Raw genomic sequence first — 13,904 nt, forward strand, 5'->3', positions numbered from 1 at the left:
TAAATAGCTCTGGCTCCCCACAGGACACTTAATTTAAAGATGACTTAACTTTAAAGTCCCAAATCAACAAACCGAACATACATGAGAATAATGAAATCTCCCAAGTCAAAAATATTTGAATTAATATTACTCTTAAAATTGGAGCAGAATTAAACTCACAGCAGTATTTTAAAAAATCCAAATTCCCTCATTAAATCAAAGTTATTAAATATCCTTGCTTCAAAAATTTGTTTTTAAATGTGTACTGGTCAGTATCATAAAGAGAAGAAAGCATTCATTATGAAAAATGAGATACAGAGAATTTCATTTCAGCTATATATAAAAAGATATTATGTTTAATACTGCTTTGGCTCAATAGTAGCTGAAATACTGATAATTTTATGATTTTTTAATAATCAAGTAAACATTTTAAATTCTATAAGAGCCCTTGGGAATACAGCCTGTTTACCTGCAGAGAGTCTGTAAACACATTATCCTTGTTCTCAATGGGTCTGAAAAGTCCCTTTTTCTTCTCCCGGTCTCTTATGTCTGGGCTGGCAGCACTAATGAGCATCTTCAGGTTAGCTGTGGGCGTCCATGGTTCTGCCTGCTGTCTGTCTACAAGCTTTACTGGAGTATTAGGATTCCTTTCCGGAGTGAAGATTTTTTGCTTCGATAAGTCAATCGGTTCATTTTTTATTGGAGTCTTTGGGGCCATCCTTGATGGGTCAACAAATATATTTTCCTATTTTAAAAAAGAGAACTTTTAGCAAGGAGAAAGGGCAGCCATCAGCTAAGATGATACTTTGTTCCCAGCATGAAAATACAAACAGACCATATGTTCAGGGCTGAAAAATATTAGGATAGGACTAATGAAAACAGACAGTAGGATTCATGGGAATCAAGGAGAGGCTCCAGTGAGAAGCTAATTGTAATCTGCTACTCCTTTTATGCACATTTTCATGGCACCTCTGTGAAAAAGTCATGAGTGTATATGTTATTGGTGGATGCTTTTAATAGTTGAGGATGAGAAGGGCAATATGAGTTGAGTCCACATTCTCCTAAGTGCCATATTTTTAAAAATATTATTTGCAAGTTTGCCCTAACTAGTAAAGAGCAATTATGCTTTTGTAGTTCAGTGTTCAGCAGTGCTAATATAGTAATTAGGAGGACCAATTAACGGAAGTGCATCCAACAAAATGCCACATTTCAAGCGAACCTGGAGAGCTATCTGTCATTCACACAGATCAGTGTTTCTTAAACCAACCATGGAGAAGGACCAGAGTGTTTTATTTTCTAAACCCCGCACACTGATATGTGGTGCAACCTCCACTCCATATGACTGTCCACCAGAGTTTGCCAATCAAACTAATCTATAGCCTGTTAAACAAGATACCACTGATCACAGGCTTAGATGTCATGGGGGCAACATCAAATTGTCATACAAATTTCTAAGTGCTTAACTCTCAAGTTCTATTCATTTTTTGCAGCTTGGTAAGTTTGTAGGGTAGAACCGGCCCCCACATCACACTTTGAGTAGAATGTCTTAGATAATTATAAGATTAATGATGGGTCCATTATGTCCATTAGGCCGTTGTGAAACAGGACTAGGTACAGAGAATCCACATTTGGAAATACCAAGTAATTTAAACAAATTTCTTTCCCCTAAAACTCGTTTTTGGCATTCAGGAACAGAAAGATTCTGCTCTTCCTGTAGCTGAATTCACCTCCAGGCAATTGTGTCTTATCTTATTATGAAGGTGGGTGAGTTAAATATTTGTCATTCCCTTTCTTGTACATGTATCACTCTGTAGCTACTGCATGCTTAGATTTTGGCTGAGCAGTGGTTTAAAAAAAGTGCTTTCTTAGGAGCATCTTGTTCAGAGGGAAAAGGTTATTTAGGAGAAACTGGAGTTTTGTTAGTAGGCCAGCTCTTACTCTTACTCCTTGGACTAGCAGAAGCTGCCAGGTAGCCATGCTTAGGTTCTGTCCTAGTGTAACAGGAAGGAAGCGGGTGGGGATGAGAGTGACGGTTTCTCACGCCACAGCAGCAGTAAGCACCCAGCCCGAGGCACTGCATCTACCAACATCTCTTAACAAGTTCCTACTAGTACAGTGCTGATGAAGTCTTCTACAAGGGAACTCTTCAGGGAAAGTACTGAGTGTTTACTATGTGCCATGCCATATGTCATGTACTTTACATATATTAACTCATATAATCCTGTGACGTAGGTACTATTATTTTTCCAGTCTACAGATGAGGAAACTGAGGCACAGAGAGGTTAAATAACTTGCTGGAGGTCACATACAAATCTCATTCTTGCCATACAAGAAACAGCCGAAAGCAGGAGTTTCTGAAATTCTGCATCCAGAAATAAGCCTATCTTGGGTGTGAATTGGACCGAAGTTATTTATCTATTTTTTTACAGCTTCAACATAAAGTATCCAGCAGGCCCCACTAGCATCTATGGAGAGGCAGTATGGGTAAGCAGTTCTGCATGCAAACTCTCAGGCCAGTTTATTTGGCTCCGCTGCTTATCAGCAGCATAAGGGAAGGCAAGTTCCTTCTCCACACTAGGTTGTCATTCTTTCAACTGAACATAAAGTCCATAAAAATACCAACCACAGGATTATGAGACTAGTTCCTGGCATACAGTAAGCATGCATTAAAACTTAGCTATTATCTTTTCTCCTATCCCATTCTTTATTACCATTCATCCTGATGCTCAGAGGTAATATATTTAACTTCCTGGGTGTAAGTCTTGTCTCATTAACAAGACTGTGCACTTCTAGAGGTCAGGGAGCAAATTCCACATGTCTCGTTACTTACAATTTTTGGCACAATGCCTTGCTTCTTATAGGTGCTCAGAGAACACTGGGCCTTGATTATCTAGTTATTAGAAAAGGTATCCACATGGTAGAGGCTGTGGCCCAGGTTTCTCTACCTTCCATGCTACCTGCAGTCATAGGAATGATGCGCTCCTACTTTTTTTCTGATGAGGAGCAGTTCAGATGGATTATTTCCTCCAAAACTTAGATATATTTTCACTAGAGTTTAATAAAGAAGCGCCTTCACTTATGATGAAGTTATATCCCAAAAAACCAACTATAAGTAAATCAAAAATGCATTTAATATTCCTAACCTACTGGTTAAGAATAGCTTAGCTTACCTATCTATACATGCTCAGAACACTTGCATTAACGGGACGTAACCCCATTGTAAGTTGAGTGGCATTTTTAATTGCTTTCCTCTTCTTACCAGCAGGAGACACAGATGGGCATATTGTAGACATGATGAAATGTGAAAACATGAAACAATATCCAAAAAGGCTGGAACACAGTACACTATAGACTCTCCATAAATTTATTTCTTCCTCCTCTGTTCTGAGGGGGTTACTTTGCTCCCATTCCTATTATAGCACTTACCAAATCATAGTACAGTTGGTTAGTTGTTTTATATCTGAGTCCCTGAAAGTCTCTCAGGTAACTGAGGGCAGGGTTTGCATCTTTGGGCTATCAGTTTTGAGTACAGTGTAAAGAGTATGTGTCACTAGGTGCTTTACACAAATCCAAAGGGGGAGGTGCGATTTATCAGCTCCAATTTAAGAAGAAAGAAACAGGCTTAATGAGGTTAGGAGGTTTATTAAACTAAACCACTGTACGCCAGCACGAGGAACATAAATATTTGTTGAAAGACTAAATAAATATATCTGTTTGAGGTTACGTAGGTAATAAATGGCCCAACAGGAAATCAAATCTACAGATGGCTCTAACTCTAAATCCCATGTTCTCACCATCCCTAAAAAATCCCCCTTTCTTTACTTCACAGCAATACGAAGAGAGAGAAAAAAGCCCCTCCTAGTATCTGGGCAGAAACACTGTTCTCATCCCTTGACTTCTCTTTGAGAGGTGAAGTAATTACTGCTCAGACATTCCATTTCAAACATTTTAACCATTTTCCCAGTCTCTTTTGAGTCACTTGAGTTTTCCTCCTTGCCCATTAGAATGTGAAAGCTCATCTGGACATAGTACTTACTGACGCTAACTAGAGTAGAAGTGCCCTTGTTGAAAGCACTTGATAAAGTCATTGACCCAGAAGGAAAGAAGTGGACACTGACTTAGGCTTTATATAAATGTATACATATTCTTTCAAAGTTGTCTCTTCCAAATTACAAAGGAAAACAAAGTTTAGCTCTGAAACTCCCAAAATCCAAACTCTGAAAATATACTTTAAAATCTGCGTATTTCTACCTTCATATTGCTTAGGTAACTTTTTAAAGTCTTCTTTAAAACAATAATGCTTTGGTGTACTTCTTTTACTAATAAATTGAATGCTAGAGAAAAATGCTCCTACATGGAAAAATCATACAATTTCACACCTATCTAAAATTAATCACTGTAAAATATTTTTCAAAGACCCATATAACAGGTGCTTTACAAACAGGCAGTTTCACTGTTGATGCTAAATCTAAAGTTAAGATTGGGATCCTACAGTCCAAAGCCCAAGAAGTTGCTATGCTCAGATTTATATTCAAAGATTCTAAATCTGGGTTTGTTATATATATTTGCCTTGGCCAAAAAAGGTTTCATGTTTGCTACTAACAAGCTATTACACCTTTTCAGAAGGGCACCGGTTGGTGAGTATAACTGTGCTGACGTGGGTACAGGCATAGTTTAGATACTGCTATGCCCAGTTGGTAACATTTCTTGAGGATACCACCATGGTCTAATTCACAATTCTCAAGGGATGTAAAAAAGGAAGGATGACTCAGTGCAAACCCAAACCAGCAGTAGTACTGTAAAATATTTAAGGAGCATGTTGGTGGGTTCAGTCACTTATCTCCCTATCTGGGAGGCACAGGTAATAGTCTTGGGTGAATGAAATGGCCTCTAAGAGCTGATTAATGTGTAGTAAGAACATTTCACAGCATTTTAATAATCCAGCATTTATAGCAAAAAGAGTCTATTTTCCTGGGAACTGAGGTTGAACATTCCTGCACAGCATTACATAATTCTATTTTTATTTACTTCAAGTATTACGAACAAACTTTTGACTGGGCGTCCAGCATATCTTTGATTCATGTGAATCGGTTCCAACATTACATCTAATCTAGCCTCTTCCCACTGCACATTGACTTGAGAAAATCAATAATAATGGTTTGGATGTTTCCATTAAAAAAAAGTTTATTTCTATTATGTTTAAAAAGTTAATTAGGTTTATAAGACAAATACAAGTGGAATAATGGAACAGTTCATTGAATTAGACATCACCGTCCTAAATATGTTAGAGCTTAAAGTATTTAAGCGCACTTACCTTTTGTGCATTTTCCCCATCTTCAATTCCAAAATCTAGTCTGGGCTGCCTGGGGTTGATCAGGTCTTTTAGTGTTAAACAATTTACCTCCATCTGTAATGCACAATTACATTAAAAAATGATTTTACAATTGGATTTTTTTTCCCTACAACAAAAATATATATTTATTACTTGCTCGTGAACCTGAACTTCTCCTCCCTAAACTCATCCTGGGAATTTCCAGAAGCATAGCTGCAACTCTAAAAAGCACACGAACGAACACAACCCTTACTAATCACTGAAAACTCGGGAAGAAAACAAAACGACAAAAATAGTGACTTTTTTTTTAAATGAAAAGAAACAGAACATAATAAAGTTACCAGATCAAGTTGTAGGGCAAATTTGTCAGAAAGTACAGAGTCTCCTAGGTCAGTTAATTTTGGCGCAAAGAACTGGGAGGAATTCGGTTTTGGGGGAGTTTGAATCAGGGGAGAAGAAACCTGATCGCTAGACCAAACCCATTCGACGTTTAACGTAGCCCCTTCCCAGGCTTCCAAGCAGACCCCAAAGATAAACTCTTCCAGTGGACCCTCTAAATGGTGAGGAAGGGTAAATATCCTGTACTGCCTAGCTAGAAGAAGAGCTGGAGCCAGGACACCCCACGCGCTCCTGGTCCGGCGGCAGAAATTCCTCAATTCCCCGCCGGTCGGGGAGGGGAGGGGTGGCAGGCTGGCAGCCCGGGCGGGAGGGGTCCCCTTTCCCCCCCAATTCCCGCCTGCCTGCCAGCGCTGTGGCCGCACGCTACTCACTCCCGCTCTGCATAGACTTCCTGCCTCTTTGGGGACCTCCACGGCCTCACACCCGCGCGGGATCAAAGGGACGAGGCGATCAGCGGCCAGGCGGCGACATTGGGCGGGGAAAGCCAAGTGCGCAGACCCCCACTCCGAAAGCCCGGGGCTGGCGAGGACCCCGTGGCGCTCTGACAGCGCCAGCGTTCGGACACGCCGACCGCAACTGCAGCCCCAGATCGCAGTCCGGGCTAAACCACCTCTGGCGCCTTGAGACCGAATTTGAGAATCCACCAATCAGCGGCGGTCGGCGGGACGCCCCCGGCCAATCGCGTGGTGGCACAGCCCGGGCTCACCGCCCCTCGGAGTCTTGGCGCTCCTGGCCGCGCGTTTCGCCCGCAGCCGCCCAATTGTTGCCGCCTGGGTCCCCCTCCCCCTTCCGGGTACCTGGAAACCTCGGGCCTGGGAGCCAATTCCTGCTGAAGACGCGGGCCCGGCGGCCGCGGGAAGCCAAGGTGGGGGGCGGGCGGGGCGGCTGGAGGAGGAGGAGAAGGGCTCTTTTGTTATGCATAAAAGACCCGCTCAAGTCCCCTGGGCTTGCCGCGCGGGGAGACCGCGGGCACAGTCAGGGGTGGGGGAAGCAGATGGAGTTTGGAAAAACGATATACACATCCTGGATGCTGCTACCGCCACCTCCCGCCCCCCAGCAACCTGCGCAGAAGCCAAGTTGTCCAGGCTTGTTGGGGCAAACTTCCTAACGCCGAACGCTGGTGTGACACGTGAACCATGGTTACCACTTTGCTGCGAGCAGATGGCATGCCAGTTAGCCCTGGAAACTAGACTGCAAGCAGAACCAGATGTTTTGTTTTGTTTTGTTTTCGTTTCTTGCAAGTCCAGAAAAGTTTCTTGGTGGTGTTCTCATTTCAGACATCGCAATAATTAGAAAGAAAAAAAGCTTTATTAAATAATTCTTTGCAATATGGACTAGCATTCCGGGAAACAGTCGAGAAAATTTCTTCAACATTACTGATTTGTATTAAATGTTTCACTTCCTTCAACTCTAGTTTCTTATTTAAAATGCGAATATTAATAGAGACAGCTGTGTGTGTTTTAATAGATACAATCGTTTAGAACAGTTTTAAATTTACAGAAAAATTGAGAAGCTGGACAGAGTTCCTGTGTATTCGGCACTCCCTTTCACCTATTTATTAACGTTTTACATGTGTATAATACTTTTGTTAGAATTAACGAACCAATACTGATATATTATTCTTAACTAAAGTCATTATTCAGATTTCCTTAATTTTACCTAACGCCCTTTTTCTCTTCCAGGATGCCACATTCCACCTACTCTTCATGTCTCCTTAGGCTCCTCTTGGCTGTGACAATTTCTCATACAGGTACTATCCTTGTTTTTGATGACCTTGAGAGTTTTGAAGAATATCGGTAAATCATTTTGCGGGATGTCCCGCTGCTGGAATTTGAGACAGCCTTCTTTAAAGCATGTCTGTAGCCACTTTCCTCAAAACCGTACACTTGATAGCAAGCATATCATTCTTCTTATTATCCTTTCAGTACCAAGTGCTCCACTTTCCTCCCCTCAGCTCCCAAATATATATATATTTAAACAGTCTGCATAATTCAGAATGCTCAGTCAAGTCCTTCAGTTTGTACTCTGTTTAGATTGTTGATAAATACAGCCTAAAAACCACTGCCAAGTCACATGTTAAAAAGATGGAAAAATGTGGAAACCTTAAACATAAAGAAAACAATAGTAATAAAAATTTGACATTTTTATTAGAAGTGATATTTTGAACTGAAATTTGTCCTGTAGGTAGAAGCATAAAGAGATAAGTATAAAGAATAAAATTGTAATTTATTAAATTTTACACTTATGTGGAAACGATTTTGATGAGGAATTTTTTTTTTAAAGTGTATTAATTTACTGTGGCTGCTATAACAAATTACTACAAACTGGTTGGTTTAGAACAACAGAGAGTTGTTTTCTCACAGTTCTGAAGGCCAGAAGTCCAAAATCAAGCCCCCGACTCCTTGAGCTCTAGAGGAGAATCTGTTCTTTGCTTCTTCCAGCTCCTGATGGCTGTAAGCAGTCCTTGGTGTGATGGATTCCTGACTCAGATCTCTGAGATCTCTGTATCACTGGTCATATTGCCTCTTCCCCTTCTGTCTGTTAGATCACTCCTGTGTCTCTTATAAGGACACTTGTTATTGAATTTAAGTTCCACTCATATAAGTGATTTCATTCCAAAATCTTTAACTTAATTATATCTGTAAAGACCTTTTTTCCAAATAAGGTGACATTCACAGGTTCCAGGGATTGGGACATGAATATGCTCTTTCTGAGATCACTATTAGGCCTTCTAGACCCACAGTCTAATGATTAAAAGTCCATTCATTTTTCTGATATTTCAAAATAATAGTGGTTGTTTCTTTGAGGTTAGGCAGCTTTATGTTACAGACCTTTTCCTAGCATTTTCAGAGTATTTTTTCTCTTTCAATTCAAGCGTAGCCACTATTGAAAACAAGAAAAACTGAATATGTAGCTTTAGACATTTGCAACTTCATTGATTATTTAAAGTAAGATTGATCTTATATTTGGAGGAAAACTGGATAATGAAATTCTGGTCAATTCTGAGACATTACTCCAACATTCTCATTTATATTGATGCTTTCAGTTTCCAGAATTTGTAAATAATCTGTCGATCTCTGTTATTCAGTTGATAACTGATGGTGGAAATCAGGTGGGGCATCGAATCCCTGCATTTGGCCTTTCCATGTGGCCTGATCTTTCTTACAGCATAGTGGCTAAAGTAGTTAAAACTTCTATGGTGTCTCAGGGTTCCAAGAGTGTCCCAGCCCTCAGTGCAGAAATTACATTGTCATTTGTGATGTAGCCTCTGACCTAAGATAGCATCTGTTCTGCTATATATTTTTGGATGCAGCAGTCAGAGATCCACCCATATGCATGAGGAGAAGACATGCATCCTACTTCTTACTGGGATAAATATCAAAGAATTGGGGCCATATTTTAAAACTGCCATACTAAGTTTCATGCTAATTGAAGTGTTTTACAGTTCTACCTCAATAATTTCTGCCTGAAAGGTCCTCGACTTTGGCCCAGTGTGGTATTACCTATGTGGCAAGAATCCCCAGGGCTTGTATTGTGCTAGGCTCATGGTTCTCAGCCCTATCTAGGCTTTAAGATTACCTGGGGAGATTTTACAAAACACCAATACCTGAACTCTACACCCAGAGATTAAGTATTTTTTTAATGCTTAGTGTTTTGTTCCTTAGCAGCCTCCTAGTTGTTTGCATCAATTCTTTTGGCTACCTCCGACTCAGTGGTTTTAGAAATGGCTCCTCAAGTCCCATCAATGAGAGTTGGGCTATGTTAACCTTAGAAGTGAGTGCAGAGGTTTCAGTGACCTGGGTCTTGCTGGTGTGTGGCTGGTGTTTGGAAGGAGTTGAGGTCGCAAATGAGAAATCTGTTGGGTTTCTGATGGAGGTATAACAGGAGAATGAACAACAAGGGCTGTGATCAGGATAATATACACAGACAATATCTGTTATTCCTCTATGCAAAAGACTTAATCCGTAGCTTCTCAAACTTGCAAGTGATCTTTTACCTTTTTGGGTTCCAAATCCCAAGATTTATTATATTTTATAGGGAGAACATACTGTAGTGAAATATAATTCACGTTAGTGAGAAGTCTGAGTTCTGCAGTTAATATATAAGCTTCTTCAGATATTTTCCTTTTCTTCCTCTACTGCAAGCACAGTCATCTTAATGTAACATCTGTCCACAAAAGTACAACCACAGAAGGGGATTAGAAACTGAGTTTTCAACACATGGGTAACAGAGGAACTTTGGCTTCACATCTTGACAATTCTTAAGTCTCTTTGACTGTATCAGTTTAGCAGTTCTTGTTTAACTTAGGGCTGCCATTTAAAATGGCCTGTGTCTTCAGCCATTCATCAGTCTGGGAATATGACACATTTGTTTCTCTAACTGCTAGCAAGTTCAGAGAAGGCAGAAATTTTTTTCTGGACTGACCCCAAGCAATGTCAGAAGGAGAATGAGTCCATGATTGGTTCTTGATCGTGGCCTTAGCATTAAAGAAAAATCAGATTAATATCAAAGTGCAGTTATGTCTCTCATCTCATATGATATCCAGATGTCCAGCTTCAAAGGGAAGTGCTTAAGCTCTGATTCTGTGTCCACAAGGAACAGAAGAAATTCATTCTTTATCTTTACAGACTCTTCACCACTCTTTGCACTATGGAGCATGGTCAGTTTCCTTAATGATTGTGTCATTTGCATTCTCGGTAGATGAAAAGATAGCATATTTGGTGTGCATGTGTGTGTATGTGTGTGTGTGTATATGTGTGTTCTTGTGTATGTGTATTGAAGATACGGATGCTGGGAGGGGGCTATGCTGTAACAAACATTCCAGATCACAACAGATAGGATGGATTTTGAACTGGGTTGGGTGTTTCTTGGAACAATGGGATGATAGAGAGTGTATTATGGGGCACCACCTTACATGGTGCTACTTTTATGCTGTGGGTTCGGGTGTGTTTTTTTGGAAGGACCACAGGGTTGGGACAGTAAAAATGAGGATTCAGCACTGCCTTGGAACTGAGATTCTGGAGAAAATGGGAGACAAGCTTCTTTTTAACATTTAGAGCCTTACCCAGAAGGGAAGGAATTAACTTGAGGAGTACAGAGACATAGTTCTAGACTAAGCTTGGTCATGAACTTTCTGAGTGACCTGGAACAAAATTTTTTGCGTACCTAGGCCTCAGCTTTGTCTTTAAAGTGGCAGGGCTCAGTTGGAAGACTTCTGAAGAACCTGTCAATTCTGTCATTCTAAATACTCATTGGATACTGAAGATATCCTCTTAAAACTGTTTGCTACTGACTCCTAATCACTTAGTGTGGATATGTGAGAATATTGCTGACTTTTAAAATTTGAACATGAAATCATTTTTATTTCCATATTTGGTGAAACTGAATACATCTCTACTCATTACATTGCATATGTTCATACATACATAAATAATGAGAATGATAAAAAGATATCAGGCCAAAGACTGACCTTTGTCACCTTCATTTTCCTAAACTTAGAATTAAATGACTGAACGTAACTTTTTATATCTACCTAATAGCATTATTTTAATAACATTTATTCATTATAATACTTTATAGGACCAAATGAAAATGTTTTCATTGTGCAGCAAAAAGAGGAGTTTGGAGTTAGGGGCTCGGAGCCTAGAAACTTAAATTTAAATATTGCAAATATGACCTTTTCTTAACCAGAGCCACCTTACCTATACAGGGCCTTCCACCTTAGAAGAACTAGAGAAGTAGAGTATTGAGCCCACATGGAGATACATTAGCCCAGGCCTTCGCCAAGAAATCAGGCAGAAATGTTCATGCACAAAGGTTAAGTTATCATCTACAAGAAGTCCCCATTAAAATGCAAACGGTCTCTGGAAAGAGTAATCATTTAACGAACATTGCTCACTGTAGCGTATTAAGGCATCTTTCTTCAGATTATACCTGGGGTGAAAATTGGATTAACCTTAAAGTATTAAACATTGTTCCTCTGTTATACCTTCTATGATATACTAGACTTTCTAGCTTTCTTCAAAGACACTCCTGCCTCCCCAGTGAATTCCGGGCATCCCCAGCCACACACACTCTCAAACAAGGCCTTTCAACTTTCCCTGACACCTGAAGCCTCCACTGCCAGACGTTGATTTCTTTCTGCTCCTGCTTGTGGTTCATGACATCAAGTATCTCTAAGTAGCATGATTACCTCCTGTCAATGAAGTTGTTGGCACTCAGAAGTTCAAGGATGCTCTGTGATGCCATTGTGCCCTCAATGGTGCCAGCTACTGCTGCTGCCATCAAGTAGAGCCAGACCTGGATCTTCGCTGCCTCTGAGACTGATGTTTCTGTTGCTAATGGTTCTGCAGGGTGCTGCTCCCACAGAGTATGGAAGGTGGACTTAGCTGCCCTTTTGCCCTCCTCCTACCTTTCAGCAAAGTCATAAGAGGCCAGTGCCCCTGTGCTGAAATAAGGAGTGAGAGAACAATCGTATTCTGTTGGTGGTTATTTTTCACTTCTTATCCCTTTTCCTAAGTATTCTGTCCTGGGGTGTGGGCTGGGGGCCAAATCTGGATAGTGGACATTATGTTATACTGATATTTCCTCCCCTCCCTCAATGGCTGAGACATTGTAATTGGACCAAATTTTGGTCTCTTTGGATGAATGATTTCCCAAGATGCTCCTTTCTACCCTTTTAGTCATAAACTAAGATGGCCACTTCTTGAGCATTCACTAATGTCCTCACTACACTCATGAAGGTTTATTAGTGTGGCTGTAGGGAACAGAATCCCAAAGGCACAAGGCCTTGAGAAGAGCGAGCTCAGGGCAGGCTAAGTTGACTAGGGCAGATGTGAGTGCATTGACGTAAGATTGGAAATAGGAGCTGTTCCTTCCTCCAGGAGGAAGCATGGTGGTGGGGGATGGAGGTCATTCTACATTCCTCATGGGGTCGGAAGGGGAAGAGCCTCCTGATGAAAGAAGAAAGATTTAGAAAGGCGTGTGGAAAATGGAGGAGTACATGACCAATTCGTAGAATTGCTTGTGATCTCTGGATTATTATTCTTGCTAATGATTGAAAAGATATGAATAAAATCTGCAATGGACAAAATCTCTAGATAAAGCATATCTATCAAGTAAACTGCCACTTCCAAGATGATAGAACAGAGACTTTTGTTTTGTTCCTATATTCAGCTACTCACATACATAAAAATGATACCATCTAGCACTGAGACCTACAAGACCCTACAAATTAGGACATATTCTTTTGGTCTACATATTACTGACATACTTTAAGTTCTCTTTCTGTCTTCTCCAGATGTCTGTTATAAAAGTCCCATTGACAGTGATTGTGCCAAAAAATTATTTCTTTTCTTTAATGTTGTTTTAAAAAGTCATAAGTCCTTATCCAGGAAAGCATACTTTATGTATGCTTTAGTTTATGTAGCTTTTAGTTTAAGTAAGTAAAGTATGAACATTTTTCTATTCCCTCTGTTTTGTTTTTTTGCAAAATATACAATATTTTGTTGTATTTATTACTCTTAAGCCTACAACTATTTAGTAAACTGGTTTAATATCCTTTATGTGTTGTGTCTAATTCCTTTATGTTTCAGTATTCAACAGTTTTTTAGCTGATGAAGTTAAATTCTGCCTCTCTTTTTGACTGAAAGAGGATTTCTTCCTGTTTTCAATATGCAGTTTTACTGGATTTCTTATTGTTTAATTTCGTTCCCATGTGGCCACTTCTACTATTTTCTTAAGCTTGCTGAAATTTGCTCTGGAAATTTGTTCTTCAATTTTACTGATTTCTTTACTTGTCTCGTGGTTAAATATTTTATTGATGTGTGCTAATAAAATAGCGTGATGCTAGAGTATCCACTTAGGATAATTTGCATTTGCTCTTTTACTAAATTTTTTGTAATCCTGTGTTGTTGTTGTTGTTTTTTAAATAATTAAAATTTTCAACAAAAGTCCAACTTAGTGGCAACATAAACCAAGCAAAGTTGCTAATTGAAGAACAATGCAGTTATGTAAACAATTTACCTTTTTTCCAGTGACTCTTCTAATGGAATAAAAAATTACTAACTCATCTGAATCATAACTGGGAACATATGATAAAGAGTGGAAAGCAAACAATATTGCCAGTATAACTTTAAGGCTAAAATTAACCTCTTGCTTTTGCAAGAGATGAATTAAAATTTCACAATAGTAA

General features: G+C 39.7%; 1 protein-coding gene and 1 long non-coding RNA gene across 9 annotated transcripts in view; one reads left to right on the forward strand and one right to left on the reverse strand.

The window, feature by feature from the left end:
- The window catches only part of E2F7 (E2F transcription factor 7), a 34,673-nt gene extending 28,347 nt beyond the window's left edge, over positions 1 to 6,326 (reverse strand). For 4 of the 5 annotated variants that reach the window (XM_011374675.2, XM_011374667.2, XM_011374659.2 and 1 more), the window contains exons 1-3: positions 6,082 to 6,326; positions 5,294 to 5,386; positions 449 to 724 (exon numbers count right to left, since the gene is read on the reverse strand). In XM_011374675.2, the coding sequence (XP_011372977.1) occupies positions 449 to 724; positions 5,294 to 5,386 (369 nt within the window). In that variant the 5' untranslated portion in view covers positions 6,082 to 6,326. Of the gene's footprint in view, positions 1 to 448; positions 725 to 5,293; positions 5,387 to 5,652; positions 6,008 to 6,081 lie in introns of those variants that run through there. The other variant, XM_023521097.1, reaches the window with a different exon arrangement.
- Positions 6,327 to 6,369: 43 nt separating this feature from the next.
- LOC105301850 overlaps positions 6,370 to 13,904 on the forward strand; it is a 29,278-nt gene continuing 21,743 nt past the window's right edge. For 2 of the 4 annotated variants that reach the window (XR_002776479.1, XR_896766.2), the window contains exons 1-2: positions 6,376 to 6,575; positions 7,393 to 7,460. This is a non-coding gene — a long non-coding RNA (uncharacterized LOC105301850). Of the gene's footprint in view, positions 6,576 to 7,392; positions 7,461 to 13,904 lie in introns of all 4 variants that reach the window. The other 2 variants (XR_002776478.1, XR_002776484.1) reach the window with 2 other exon arrangements.

Source organism: Pteropus vampyrus, unplaced genomic scaffold, assembly GCF_000151845.1.
Source record: "Pteropus vampyrus isolate Shadow unplaced genomic scaffold, Pvam_2.0 Scaffold9, whole genome shotgun sequence".
In the NCBI taxonomy this organism is placed as follows: Eukaryota; Metazoa; Chordata; class Mammalia; order Chiroptera; family Pteropodidae; genus Pteropus; species Pteropus vampyrus.